This window comes from Misgurnus anguillicaudatus, chromosome 21 (genome assembly GCF_027580225.2).
Source record: "Misgurnus anguillicaudatus chromosome 21, ASM2758022v2, whole genome shotgun sequence".
NCBI lineage: Eukaryota > Metazoa > Chordata > Actinopteri > Cypriniformes > Cobitidae > Misgurnus > Misgurnus anguillicaudatus.
In genome coordinates this window covers 61,164,869-61,180,559 of record NC_073357.2, presented here as the reverse complement: position 1 = coordinate 61,180,559, position 15,691 = coordinate 61,164,869, and the positions used below count along the sequence as shown (strand labels likewise).

Below are 15,691 nucleotides of genomic sequence, written 5' to 3'. Positions count from 1 at the left end.
CGTTTTCATACTTTATATATGTTAATTTATCTACTAATATATTATTGAAAATGCCATAAATAAATATTCATTGCCTTCTGTAAGCTATTGCATTTGTTTTGTACATTTATAGGTGCATAAATACTGTCTAATTTTAATTTCTCTATTTACCGATGCTCTGTAAATTTGCACTTAAAAACCTTTTTGTTAGAAAATTGTTCTTCAATTAATTTTTTTTTCAAAAATATATTTAGCTGAAGGCTAGTATATAGCTTGTTAATCTTTTTATCAAAAAAAGGAAAGACATGCAACTTAGCCTACCCTGCTTCTACATCGGTGCAGCTTGTTCTGGATTTAAATACCTTTATTTTAGTAAATGAAGGCAGTAAAACCGCAAAGCGCACTAGTGAGCCACGCAAAATCACAGCATTTACCTTTTAATCACAGTTTACATCAGGATATTGCCAATTCCATGTATATAGGGGTAACTCTCTCTACTCACGCATGTAAACGGGTTATTCCGAATGTTTCAGAAACCCGAAACCCGACCTTAACTCGACCATAACCCGAATATTGACAGCATGTAAACGTAGTCAGTGTCAGTACTCTCATTTTCATCTGTATACACATTTTCTATCAGTTTATCTATTTGAATTTCTGCTGTTGCAACCAGTGTTGTTTTTGGCAGCCCTTTTAGTTTTCGTTTTAGTCTTAGTCTTTTGGACAAAAATGCTTTTAGTTTTAGTCACATTTTAGTCACTTGTAAAATTGATAGTTTTAGTCAAGTTTTAGTCGACGAAAACGCAAAAAGGTTTTAGTCAAGTTTTTGTCGACGAAAACGCAAAAAGGTTTTAGTCAAGTTTAAATCAATTTTAGTAAAAAAAGTATTTTTAACTAATGAATTTAGGTTAAAAAGTGTGGTGTATTTAATACAATTAAAATGTGCATAAAGGTTGTCCCTGAGGGCTTGCCGTTGTTTTAGTCGGTGTGTCTTCTGTGCATGTCATAACAAAAAGTTATGAAAAAAAAGTTGAGCCTAATATACCCTCATGTTGAGTTTGTGTGTTACGCTGAGACCTCGTTCTAAAGTTGAGAAACGCGTGCCTTGCATTATTTAAATACACCACACAAAGTATTGGAAAAGGGCTTAGGTTTGACAAGTAGATACATGTAAAACCTTAAGCTTACCATGAAATGTGTCACAAGCCGATTGTCGAGTAAAATTGAATGTATACGATATTTTAACAGCGTGACTTGTTAGTTACCTTTAAAAAATATTAGTGTGATGAGCCTTCAGGTGCCGCTTGAGATTGGTGGTATTCTTCCCACCTAGTTTGTGGCCACATTTACCGTCGTCTCCCAATATGCATTCCGTTTTTCTGTCTGATGGATTATACTGAAAGTATGTCCAAGAATCCTCATCGTTTCCGTTTATTGCCGTCACTGCTACGGTCCTGCGAACTCGCCACAGCCGCAGGTGTGTAGTTGTTGTTGTTTGAAATCTGGTGCACGGCATGGCGGCAGCCGGGTGGTGGGCATGAGCGTGAGTGAGACTGTGTTCTAATCTTAAAACTACACTTTGTGACCAAGAAATTGTAATATTTAAAAACGGCGAATCCATCCATTGAGTTAATATGAGATTCAAAGCAGCCCAAAGTGTTACCTGTCATTCTGGTCGCACTCAAATCCGTGGCGGAAGAAGTAGTTCTCAAACAAAGAGGCTTTGAAAATTACTCCGTTGTTGTTTTCTAGTTTTCGTTTTTCAAACGTGTGCCGTCGAACTGTTGTATAAGGGGCTGTCCACACGGAGACGCGAATCACTGTATACGCATAAATTTGTTATCGTATTGGCGTTTCATCCACACGGATCCGGCGATTTCAGAGAGTGAAACCGCTATTTTTTGAAACCTGGTCCTAAAGTGGATAAATCTGAAACCGACACCCTTGCGGTTTCGTGTGTACAGCCAATCCGTATATTTTGTGAACGAAAACGTCATCACATCACGTGTCGGCAGCGTCACACCTAACAGCAACAACAATAATGGCGGACTACATGATTGTGTTCGTGCGGCAGAAGCTAATAAGCCTTCTTGCTTTATTGCAACAAAATCTATTGCTTCTATGCAATTGTTGTGAGCAACAAGCGATAGTGGACAACACCATACGCCACATGCTCTTAGATCCACCGCGGAAGACAACCAGGAGAGCAACCAGGAGAAAATTTTGGATAAGACCAGGTAGAACAAGCAGTTGGTGGGACAACTTTTTCAATGGCGTTGTTGTGGAAGATGAATGGAGGGAGAATTTCCGCATGTCCAAAGCATCTCTCGTCGCCCTGAGCGAGGAACTCAGTCCGTATATTGAAGGGCAAACAACAAACATGAGGGCACCAATTACTACACTGAAAAGGGTTGCGTTAACTTTGTATTATTTGAGCGACGAGGGACGGCTAAGGAAGACTGCTAACGCCTTCGGCGTGTCGCGACAGGCTGTGTCTGTTGTTGTCAGGCAAACGTGCAAAGCGATCGCTGTACACTTGGGTCCAAAGTATATCAAGTTACCTTTTACGGAGTCCGAGGCCGAGGATCTGGTTTTGCGTTTCCATCGTGCTCATGGCATGCCACAGTGTTTGGGAGCGGTCGACGGCACCCACATAGAAATCAAGCAGCCGTCTGCCAACTCGATGGACTACATCAACAGGAAAGGCAAACATTCTCTCCATGTACAGGCGGTCTGTGATTATAAGTACAGATTTATGGATGTTGTGATAAAGTGGCCCGGGAGTGTACACGATGCACAGGTTTTTGCGAATTCAAAGCTTAACCTGTACTTTAAGACTGGCCAGATCCCTCCTCTGAAAAAACAGATTGTGGATAACGAGGATGACATACCAATTTACCTTCTTGGTGACCCAGCGTACCCTCTGCTGCCTTACTTGATGAAGGAATATGCAAACGGTGGCTCAACACCTCAAGAACAGTACTTTGGGCTAAGTTTGTGTAGGGCACGGATGGTCATTGAGTGTGCTTTTGGTCGTCTCAAAGCCAGATTTGCTGCACTGAAAAGGCCTATGGACATCAACTTGCAGGACCTACCCTTTGTCATTTACGCCTGCTTTGTTCTCCACAATTTTTGTGAACACTGTAAGGAGACTGTGGCTGCACATACTGTGTTGGGAACGATGCAAGGTGATAAAGACTTACAGCCTCCTACACAATGCAACAACTACCTCACAGACTGTAATGAAGGAGAGGGAAAGAGAGTGAGGAGAGTAATCACAAAGTACCTTGACCCTTAAAAATGCTGGCTATTAAGTTTTGTTTCTATTTAGTTCAGGTTTTTTTTGTAAAGTATTTACCTTTTTGAAAATGTACTAATGATTATTTTGAAAGTGTTTTACTGAATATGTCTAGTGAAAATAAATGACTGCAACAATTCGACTACTTGTTTTTATTGGAAAACAAATATTATGGTCAAAAAACCATTTGAAAAAACAGGTAATTTGGAACAGGTATAAAGTGCAACATAACACAATATACACCGTGTCAACTACAACTGTTGTGTGTTATTTACACAAAACAGGTCAAACTGTATAAAGTGCAACCATGCACAGAACTGAAGTGCAGTGCAAACACTATATAATCAATAACAAAACACTGCAACAGGGCAGTCACTCTGTGTCATCTTCCAGCAGTGCACGTGTGTACGAAAATGATGTTTGCTGATGTGGGGTGACATGTGGTGTAGGTGTGTAACATTCAGGGCGGTACTGTCGAGGTGGGTTTGCTGGTTCAGCGGGCCGAGGTGTGTGCAGGAAGGCTGGTGAAGTAGAGTGTGGTCTTGTGTCCATGAATGATGGTGGGTGCATTTGGAATTGACCACTGCTGCTGTGGAGGGGTGTAAATTGCCGTTGGAATAACAATTCCCTCATAAAGGAAAAACCCTCCTGAATGGTGCTGGTAATGTTAGCAATGTTTGTATTTATCTGCAGCATGTTGTCGGAGTTGCGTTTAGAAGACTCCTCCATCAACTCTAACATCCTCCTCTTTACTTTAAGGTCCTCCTCTGCCGGATCGGTGGAAACCTTCCTCTTCAGCCTGTCTCCTCTATGGCTGTTCAACTTTGCCTTAAATACAGCAGAGAAAATTTGCATTATTATTACGCAAAATAAGTTCAGAAAAGCTATGCGAGTAATACTAAACAACACATCCACTAAGCAAAATGATATGTCTTTGTTACAAAAATCCGACGTTGAAACGACGTCCACTGAGGAGCCAGAATGAAAAAGACGTCTCTCTGACATTATTTTGCATAGTGGGCACCTACACAAAGAACATGCATCCATCCTAAATACACTGGAAAAAAAATAATTAATTGAATTTACTAAATCTTATGGTAAGTGGTTCCACACAATTGATTTTAGCTATATTTAAACAAATGCATTAAATTGAACTAAAATTAAAGGAATAGTCCACCTCAAAGTTGAAAATTGTGTCATAATTTAGTCACCCTCATTTTGTTTCAAACCTGAATGAATTTCTGTCTTCTGCTGAACACAAAGTTATTTTGAAGAATGTCGGTAAGCAGACTAGGGATGCATATTAATTAATTGCGATTAATCTATAGCAGAATGACAAGTTTTTGCTTACATCATATGTGTGTGTGTACTGTGTATAATAACTTTGTATAGATAAATCCACACACATGCATGTATATATTTAAGCAATGTTTACATGTGTATACATTTGTATATTTATGTATAATTTATATTATATATAAATACTTAATATATAAATGTTTTTTTTCTTAAAATTATACATGCATGTGTGCATATTTATATATACATAGTTATTATACACAGTTCACACACACATATGATGTAAACAAAAACTTTTATTCTGCTATAGATTAATCACAATTAATTGATATGCATCCCTAAACCAGACAGTTGTTGGTACCCAATGACTTCCATAACTGTCTGGTTACCGACATTCTACAAAATAACTTTCTTTGTGTTCAGCAGAAGAAAGACATTCATACAGGTTTGAAACAAAATGAGGGTGAGTAAATTATGACACAATTTTTTTAACTTTGAGGTGGACTATTCGTTTAAGTTCAACTCATAAGCTTGAAATCATACACCTGGAGCAAATTTTACCTGGAGCAAATCCCGGTGCTGCTTTACAACCGCAGATGGAAGACAGTCAAGGGATTCAGTGGAGTTTGGAGAATCGGAAGACAGCTCCACTGTTGATGTCGACGACTCTTCCAGGTCACCTGTCTCGATGCCGGTGTCGATGGAGCGTGTAGCAGGCGACCCACCCCAGATCTCCTCGCAAAGCTCATAAAATATGAGTACTACCCGTCCGTGACCACTTCGACGCCCTGTGTCAACCGCATGCCTGTATTTGCTGCGTATATTTTTCAACTTTGCGGTGACTTGGGCTTTTGAGACCATGCTAGCATCGTGAGGGAAATCCTTCTCGGTTAGCTCCCTCGGATACTGTGCCTGAAACGCGTCCGTTATATCACAATATTTAGATTGACACGACTCCCAGTCAATGTTTTGTTGGAGCTTAGTGGACTTGTAGTCGAGTGTGACTCTAAGTAGTAGTTGGACTTCGTCGTCAGTCCATACGAAAGACTCCGCTCTTGCTCTTGAAGTTGTTGTAGCGTTCGCATACAGCGCGTAAAGTTATGCGCATGCTCAAAGTCTTCTTCTCCGTGTATAGTGTATATCTGTAGCATAATTACAGCGCCCCATACTGGTCTGGCATATATACTACACCGCTTTCAGTCGGTTTCAGTGGTTTCGTGTGTGCGGAGATATTTCTTGATACGACGCCGTGTTTACGGATTTTTTTTTACAACCAGGGAAAAAAAAGATCGTATAGGGAATGCAACGGCTTCGTGTGGACATAGCCTAAAAGCAATATCGCTCTCGGAGCCTACGGCCTCGTGCCTCTGGCCTAATCACAGCCGTGATGATATAGAGCTATATCACACTCCTACTCGAGCGATATTGCTTAATTATTATACACAGTAAACAAACATATATGATGTATACAAAAACTTTTATTCTGCAATTGATTAGTTGCAATTAATAATTATGCAGTCTTATACAGCCTCATCTGGTTGTTCTTCAATTAAAGTTAGAAAATGAAAATCACCTACAAATCTTCTGATGTTGTATGACTGCTTTATGTGACTTTATCAATCAGGCAAAATTCCATTTACATCTGTATTTACAAACATCACTCATTTGTTTATCAGCTAAGTGTGACATCATTGACACTCAATGGTATTGATTCTTACAAGTCACAACCAATGACAGACTTAATAGTTTAAATACTTTAAGCTGTTCCCCCTGTAAAACATTTTGGTGCATGAGACCCTTGAACATAATTATTGTGGAAGATACGCATTACATTCAAACTAAAGACTGTGTGTGTGTGTGTGTGTGTGTGTGTGTGTGTGTGTGTGTGTGTGTGTGTGTGTGTGTGTGTGTGTGTGTGTGTGTGTGCGTCCCTGGAAAATTATCACGTTGTGGGGACCACAAAGATAGGAATACCAGTATTTTTGTGACCTTGTGAGGACATTTTGAGGTCCCCATGAGGAAACAAGCTTATAAATCAAACAGGATGATGTTTCTTGAAAATGTAGCCGAAATTATTCTGTGAAAAACCACATGAATTTCACATGTGATCACATGTGAACCACACCAATTTCACATGTGAAAAAACACATGTGATCACATGTGAAATGTGTGTTTTTGGAACATTTTTGTGTGATCACATGTGCATAATGTGGTGACAATTTTTTACATGTGGACAACATGTCACCACATGTGCCAAATGTGATCCACTGATTTCACATGTGATCATATGTGTTTCACATGGGTTTCACATGTGATTCACACAAAAATGTTCCAAAAACAAAATTTGTGTGACTTTTCTGTAAGGTTTGGGTTAGGGGAAGAATATACAGTTTGTACAGTATAAAACGCATTACGTCTATGGAATATCCCTACAAAACATGGAAACCAGAATGTGTGTGTGTGTGTGTGTGTGTGTGTGTGTGTTTATGTGTTATTCATCTTGATTCTGTTCAGTTGGCAGCAGGTTCTTTGCTATCAAAAACTGTAATAGGCTCGGGGAGGTTATTATAGAATTTGCTGTCAAACCATCCAATCAGAGTCCTGGGATTTCTCTTAAAGAACAGAAACCCGGCAAGACCTACGACAGCGATTATGACCAACATGACCCCTACAGCGATGCCAGCCGATACGTGAGACTTGTCATATACCTGAGGATCTGCAATACAACATTAAACACATATTACTGATTAAAACAGATATCAAACTAATTAATTAACTCTCTTTAACTATATACATGTGCTGGTCATATAATTAGAATATCATCAGAAAGTTGATTTATTTCACTTATTCCATTAAAAAAGTGAAACTTGTATATTATATTCATTAATACACACAGAATGATACATTTCAACTGTTTATTTCTTTTATTTTTGGTGATTATAAATGTCAACTAAGGAAAATCCCAAATTCAGTATCTTAGAAAATTTGAATGTTTCTTAAGACCAATACAAGGAAAGCATTTTTAGAAATCTTGGCCAACTGAAAAGTATGAACATGAAAAGTATGAGAGCATGAGCACTCAATACTTAGTTGGGGCTCCTTTTGCCTGAATTACTGCAGCAATGTGGCTTGGCATGGAGTCGATCAGTCTGTGGCACTGCTCAGGTGTTATGAGAGCCCAGGATGCTTTAATAGTGGCCTTCAGCTCTTCTGCATTGTTGTGTCTGGCATATCGCATCTTCCTCTTCACAATACCCCATAGATTTTCTAGGAACAGGGATACCATGGTCTATAAACCAGGTACTGGTAGCTTTGGCAATGTGTGCAGCAGGTGCCAAGTCCTGTTGGAAAATTAAATCTCATCTCCATGAAGTTGGTCAGCAGCAGGAAGCATGAAGTGCTCTAAATCGTCCTGGTAAACGGCTGCATTGACCTTGGACCTCAGAAAACACAGTGGACATGGCAACCCAAACCATCACTGACTGTGGAAACTTTACACCTCAAGCAACATGGATTGTGTGCCTCTACTCTCTTCCTCCAGACTCTGGGACCCTGATTTCCAAAAGGAAATTCAAAATGTACTTTCATCAAAGAACATAACTTTGGAACACTCAGCAGCAGTCCAGTCCTTTTTATCTTTAGCCCAGGTGAGACGCTTTGATGCTGAGTGGCTTGACACAAGAAATGCGGCAGCTGAAACCCATGTCTTGTATACGTCTGTGCACAGTGATTCTTGAAGCACTGAATCCAGCTGCACTTCACTCTTTGTGAATCTCAATCATATTTTTGAATGGGTTTTGTTTCACAATCCTCTCCACTGTGCGGTTATCCCTATTGCTTGTTCACTTTTTTCTTCCACATCTTTTCCTTCCTTTTGCCTCTCTATTAATGTCAACAGCCAGTCTCTATTGAAATTAACTTTTGTGTCTTGCCCTTATTGCACAAAATGGTCAAGTCAGCAGTCTCCCCCATGAATGTGTAGCCTACAGAACTAGACTGAGTGCATTTAAAAGCCTTTTCAGGTGTTTTGAGTTAATAAGCCAAAAACACCAGGTCCCTGTAATTTTCACAATATTCTAATTTTCTGAGATACTGATTTTGGCATTTCCTTAGTTGTCACCTATAATCATCAAAATTAAAAGAAATAAACATTATAAATATTTCAGTCTCTGTGTAATGAATGAATATAATATACAAGTTTCACTTTTTGAATGGAAGTATTGAAATAAATCAACTTTTTGATGATATTCTAATTATATGACCAGCACCTGTATACCCCCCCCCCCCTTTAAAAATGACATATATTTAGCTGTCATGGCAATCTCAAGGAAATAAGATACTCATTTTAGTTTATTTAAACCCTACTACAATATTATAAAAGAGAGTACAAATTAATTTAATAAGTTTGATGCTCCATCTGGATTTGATTTATAAGTAAATCAGCTGACTGAAGGTTTTTCTCTAAACATGATAAATATGTTAACAGTAGAGATCTGTTGTTTAAGCAATGTTATCTTATGAACTCTCAACATTTTACCTAGGTCATACCACAGTAAAATCTAGGGCCACATTTACAAGACAACATTTTTAATAAAGCATTTGTAGTTGTTATTATTGATCTGTGTGTACGCATAATTTTTTACCACATTGTCATGTGTACATGAACCGCAAAAGAAATAAACATTTTAGTACATTTACTACATGTGACAAAGATTGAGTTCATCATACCTGGGACTGATAACTTCGCTGTTGTAGGTGTAACTGGAAAATCAAAAAAGTACAAATAAGTGGTTTCAAGTATCATTTGTTTTATAACTAAACAAACTGACCAAAGATAATAAACAACAGTGCTCGAATTCATGGGGGGGATCCAGGATACCATAAGGCAGTGGTTCTCAACGTTATTCCTGGAGGCCCACTGCTCTGCACATTTTGTATGTCTTTTGTACCATAGTGATGACACTAGCAATTGTATTAGGATGTTTAAAAGCTCAATCACTGAGGAATTGTATTAAAATGTATTATTAAGAAGAAGAGTTCAAGTCACTGAGGAATTAAGTTAAAATATTCATGAGTTCAAGTCACTGACCATTCAATAATCTGATAGCCTGGGGGAAAAAACTGTCCTTAAGACGTGTTGTATGGGAAGTGATACTCTGATAGCGTTTACCAGAGGGAAGTAATCAAAAGAGATGATGAGCTGGATGATTATGGTCCTTAAAGGCGGAGTCCACGATGTTTGAAAAACGCGTTGGAAAAGGAGACGGGCCGACTACCAAAACACACTTATAGCCAATCAAATCAAATCAAATGCCGGGTTGCGTATGTGTGGGGCGGGTCTATCAACAGAAGGTCCAGATTCTATTGGGGTAGGGGCGTGTTTGTTTAGGTGATTTCAAATATCAACATTGCCTTTCAAACATCATGGACTCTGCCTTTAATGATAGACTCTGCTCTGCTCCTGCAACGCACAGGGTAAATGTCTGGTAGTGAAGGAAGGTCAGCCCCAATAATTTTGGAAGCTGACCGAACTGTCCTTGATAAGAGTTTGAGATCACAGGTGGACAAATTGCCTAACCATACTGTAATGCAACCGGTCAGAATGCTTTCAATGGTGCACCTGTAAAAGTTGATGAGAGAAGTTGTACCCACCCCAAAGATTTTAAGTCTCCACAAAAAAAATAGTCTCTGTTGGCCTTCTTAAAGATGCATGTTGTATTGAGAGACCATGATAAAGAGGAAGTGATTTGTATGTCCAGGAACCGGAAGTTGTCAACTATCTCCACAGGTGAGTCATCCAAGTAGAGTGGTTTATGAATGCACAAATTCTTCCTGAAATCAATGATGATCTCCTTGGTTTTGTTGACATTCAGGAAAAGGTTGTTATAGTGACACCATGCAGTCAGGTCTCTCACCTCCTGCCTATAGGAGCCCTCGTTGTTGTTACTGATGAGGCCTATTACGGTTGTATCATCTGCAAACTTGATGATGCTATTATTCTCATATCTTGCCATGCAGTCATGTGTAAAAGGCTGTATAACAGGGGACTGATACAGCAGCCCTGGGGGACTCCTGTATTGAGTACCAGAGTGGATGACGTCAGATCACCTATTTCACTGACTGTGGTCTATTAGTTAGAAAGTCCAACACCCAGCTACAGATTGAACTGCACAGACCCAGATCTCTGAGTTTTAGCACCAGTCTTGATGGTACCACTGTGTTAAACGCAGAGCTAAAGTCTATAAACAACATCCTAACATAGGTATTTTTCTTTTCCAGATGGGTAAGAGCAGTATGCACAGCAATAGAGATAGCATCATCCACTGATCTATTGTGTTTGTATGCAAATTGTAAGGGGTCCAAGGAGGGAGGGAGACAAGAATGAATGTAGGCTACTACCAGTTTCTCAAAACACTTCATTACTGCTGAGGTCAGTGCAATGGGTCTGTAATCATTTAAAGCAATCATTTAAAACAACATCGGAAATCAACAAAAATACACATACTATAGGGAGAGCAACTCGTAGCGTGTCGCCATAGTGCGGCGCCATCTTGATCTCTATGATCTCTTGCTGCCACAGAACCGACTTAATAACAGCTGAATTCAACTGTGTAACTGTGTCATCAGTACCTGTGGCAGGTTGAACTTTTTCAGTTGATGAAGAAAGTGCAACTTCTGTTTTGCGTTTTTTCACACTAGAGTCAATGTGATTGCCTAACACATTCTCACCCCATGTCGTCAATATTTGACGACACTTGACCACTCGTCAACACGTGACGCGGAGGGTATACCTCTCGCGTCATTTTTTGACGAACTGGGGACTATTACTATTACGTCCGTTGCATTCTCTTCTCCTATTTTCTTACCATTTTCGCGTCGGTTTAGGGTTAGATTACGCAAAATTAAACAGTGTACGCAAAATTAAACAATGTACACGAAATTAAACAGTTGTCACCTGGCGTTGGGGTTAGAAACAGTTGTCACCTGGCGTTGGGGTTAGAGTTAGGTTTGGGTAGGGATGTCATTATGTAAATCTAACCCTAAACCGACGCGAAAATGGTAAGAAAATAGAGAAGAGAATGCAACGGACGTAATAGTATTGAAGTCCCCAGTTCGTCAAAAAATGACGCGAAAGGTATACCCTCCGCGTCACATATTGACGAATGGTCAAGTGTCGTCAAATATTGACGACATGGGGTGAGACTGGGTTGGATTGCCCCACTTCAGGTCCTGGGAGATGTTGGTCCCCAGGAACATGAATGACTCCACTGCAGTGACCGCGCTGTTCATGATGTTAGGTGGGGGGGAGTGCAGGGGGATGTCTCCTAAAGTATTCAAACATCTGTAATGTTTGGTGCGTGTTAAGCTCCAAGTTGTTATGACTGCACTACTCAGCCAGCTGCTTAGGCTCCTGTCTGAAAGCAGACTAATCACCGTCTTGAATGAAGCCAATGATTGTGGTGTCGTCTGCAAACTTCAAAAGCTTAAAAGAGGGGTCTTTAGGGTTGCAGTCATTTGTATAGAGAGAGAAGGGCAGAAGAGACAGCACACATCCCTAAGGAGCTCCAGTGCTGATAGTGAGGGTCCTAGGTGTGAGTTTTCCCAATCTCACTAGCTGCTGCCTGTCTGTCAGGTAGTTGATGATCCACCAAGTCTTATAATATGACCTTATTTAAACACAACTATTGGGTGGTTTCGCGGACAGGGATTAGACTAATCCAAGACTATAAATGTAAGAGCTCTCCAAACTAAAAACAACTTGAAGTAAAATGTTTACTTCTTAAAGGGGTGCCTTATGGCAGTGGTTCTCAACTCTCTTCCTGGAGGCCTGCTGCTATTCACATTTTGTATGGCTCTCTTATATGACAGACTTAGTTCAGTATATGGTGATCTCTACTAATGAGGTGCTGATTTGAATCAGGTGTAAAAGAAGGGAGACATACTTTCTAAAAACACAAAGTGAATGAACCACATAAAAGGTTTTATTCTGCTTTACAACTGTTTGTATTTATTTATCAAACTATAAGACTACTACCTAATTTTAGTATGCAACATGCTACTCAAAGTTGTAAAACCTCGAATTTAACTTAAGCAGAAGCTGATTTTCAAAATTCAAGCTCTGTCAAGCCCTTACAGGCAGCGGTGTATTAGACCTTGTTCACACTGTCAGTCCAAATCTGATTTTGGTGCATATGCATATCTGATAGGAATCCAATCACATTAAGAACACGTGAACGACCAAAAACCACATGAAATCCGTTGTTTCTCATTCATTTCAGGCTACATCCTGTGGTGGTTTGAAATGGTTTTTCAAATCACATTTCCGGGAATCCATTTCAGTCTGACCGCCCTGATCACATTTGTGTAGCTTTTCGGTTATGTCATGCTGTTGCGTCACGTAAACACGTCAGACGTCGAGGCAGATTGTCGTGCCAGCGCAACGTCATTGCCATAGAAACGCTACAGGACGCACAGATCGGATCTGAACAGTTGTGATACACAATATGGACAGTGAGTCTGTCAAATTAGATATGCACCAAAATCAGATTTGGACAGTGACAGTGTGAACAAGGTATTAGTCTTGATAGAGAGGCTGCAAATAGCAGGGAACGTGTCACACGCGAACACACTTCATTGTCAGAATCCTGCCAAGGAGTCTTGTTTTGTATTTATATCTAGTCATGTTGGCAGGGTTCTGGCAGTCCCATTCTCTATGTGGAGGTTCATGGCCTTGTACTGGGTCATGTGCCTCCGGTGTCTTGTCTCTTGTCCCCACCCACTCGTTCTCCTGCTTATTATTAACAATTATTGGTTGTCTCCCATCACCTTTTCCCCTTGTAATCTTGTTTGTTTTTTCTATATAATGTCATTGTGTCCTTAGTTCTGTGCAGGTTCATTTTGTATTGTTCATGTTTCCAAGTCATGAGTATTCCAGTCAGGTATCTAGTCAAGTGTTATTGTCAAGTCTTCAGTCTAGTCTAGTGTTTTGTGTCTGTTTATATGTTTGCCCCACGTGGGCCTTTGTTTTGCTTTGTTCCAAAATTAAAGTCTTTTGTTGACCCCTTCATCGTTGTACTTGGGTTCTCATCTGTAATTCGTGACACTTCATGTGTTGACGGTTTCAAAGAAGCATCAGATGAACTGTTGGCCAATTCCTTAGAATGGCCCAAAGGCTCCAGAATAAATAACATTTAAATTAAACTGGCCATCAGCGCAATTCAACTGGTTTGGTAAGAGCAGTGATCTCTAAAAAATAAGTACTTTTTGACAGTAAATAAAATTGTAAGGAGTAAAAAGTACTTTTTTTTCTTAAACATTTTAATTAAATAAAAGTAAAAATATTGATTTTTAATTGTACTCAAGTAAAGTAAAAGTCCCCAAAAATAATACTTAAGAACAGTAATCAAGTAAAATTACTCAAGTACTTTACACCACTGATCATCACAGACCCCGCTCACCCCGGCCACAACCTGTTTACTTCTCCCCTCAGGCAGACGTTACAGATCTCTGTGCACTAGAACCTCTAGGCATTAAAACTCTAGCTTGAACAATTAACACAGCATTACCATCTGTCCCTATAGCATTATCATCACTGTCCTGAATACTACTAAATAAGTCAACAACTTTAAGTTTTTATGTAAAAAAAAATGTGTGTGTGTGTGTGTGTGTACTTGGCAATTAAACCTCATTCTGATTCTGATTTCAGCACTGTTAACTCCTGAACACTTTTCACAGGTTATAATTAAACCCCCCAGATGTAGTTTATCATACCTGAGACTGATGGCTTCTCTGTTGGTGGTATAACTGTTAATAAAGACACATGTAGATATTAACATACAGTAATGTGATGTGATATTAATGCAGATTATTTGTAAGTTTATATGTCAGACCTTTAGCAGTCTTGCAGATATAACCTCTCTGATCATCACAGTTGTTGGTGCTCCACATCCCAGTCTCTGACTGAACTTCAACACAAATTTTAACATCATCCGGCATCCGCGGTTTCCAGTTCGTGTAATCCACAACCGTATTATCAATCCACATCCAATCACCTGTCACACACAAACATCCGTTCAATATCTCTGTGATTTTAAATGTGTTGTATTGATTTAGGTGAAGGCTCGTTCTGACCCATATGACTGCGGTGAAGTCCAATCCAGACTGACTTGACTTCATCCTGCAGGATCTCCAGGTTTTGTCGAATAAACTGTGATTCTATTGGATCCTCAATACTCACTAAAGATGCACCTGAAATGACAGATAACTCACTGTATCTGCTTTTAAAACCAATCGTTCAAACGTTAAACTAAAGTTCTGAATGTTACAGCTGCCAAAGATGAGAAACAACAACACAGTAACATTAAAACATTTGTCCATTTACTGCACTATACATTCAGATGTGAGGAGTAAATCTTGATCTCAAAATGAGTGAATTCAATCTGTGTGTGTCTGATTACTGTGTGTGTTAAATGCTTTTAATATTTTTGAAAACTGATGTTTTTAAAGGTGCCAAAGAAAGCAATGTAATAATTTGTTAAATTGTTCTCTCATATCTACACAAAATGTTTGTGTCTTTTTTAAGTGTAAAAATGATCCAGAGTCAGTTCATGTCTACTTACAACCCTAGGATTTGCCTTTAGAATTAAATGGTGTATTTTTACCTTATGTAAAAGGGTCATGAATAATAATGTTGAGCTCTGCAGTAGCTCTGTGTGTGTGTAAACAGATCTTATGTTTGAGTCTGTATCAGACGAAGATACAGATTTTGAGGAATAATTATTTGTTTGGAGATTTCTGAGTGGTAAGTTTGTGTTTTTATTTTCAGTATGGACCTGCAAAACGTAACTGTAACATCAATAGCAGAACTTCAGCCTAAACGCTTGAATATAGCATTAACTAGCATATAGCATTAACTAGCATATAACGTTAACCCAGCAGTCACAACCTTGTTTTTATCATTGTAACAACTTAGTTTTTAAATGTGCAATTTAATGTTGGGGGCGGACATCACTGTAATGTCACAGTCTGTGTTTTGTTGAGATTGGTTTGTTTTCCAGCGGTCTTTTGTATGCACAAGGTTTACATAAGGAGGAAACAATCGTGTTTGAGGGTCAC

General features: G+C 39.3%; 1 protein-coding gene across 2 annotated transcripts in view; it reads right to left on the bottom strand.

The window, feature by feature from the left end:
• The window catches only part of LOC129453284 (macrophage mannose receptor 1), a 218,648-nt gene that overhangs the window by 66,394 nt on the left and 136,563 nt on the right, over positions 1-15,691 (bottom strand). The window contains exons 27-31 of one of the 2 annotated variants that reach the window (XM_073859580.1): positions 14,708-14,824; positions 14,467-14,628; positions 14,348-14,380; positions 9,305-9,337; positions 6,083-7,292 (exon numbers count right to left, since the gene is read on the bottom strand). In XM_073859580.1, the coding sequence (XP_073715681.1) occupies positions 7,087-7,292; positions 9,305-9,337; positions 14,348-14,380; positions 14,467-14,628; positions 14,708-14,824 (551 nt within the window). In that variant the 3' untranslated portion in view covers positions 6,083-7,086. Of the gene's footprint in view, positions 1-6,082; positions 7,293-9,304; positions 9,338-14,347; positions 14,381-14,466; positions 14,629-14,707; positions 14,825-15,691 lie in introns of those variants that run through there. The other variant, XM_073859579.1, reaches the window with a different exon arrangement.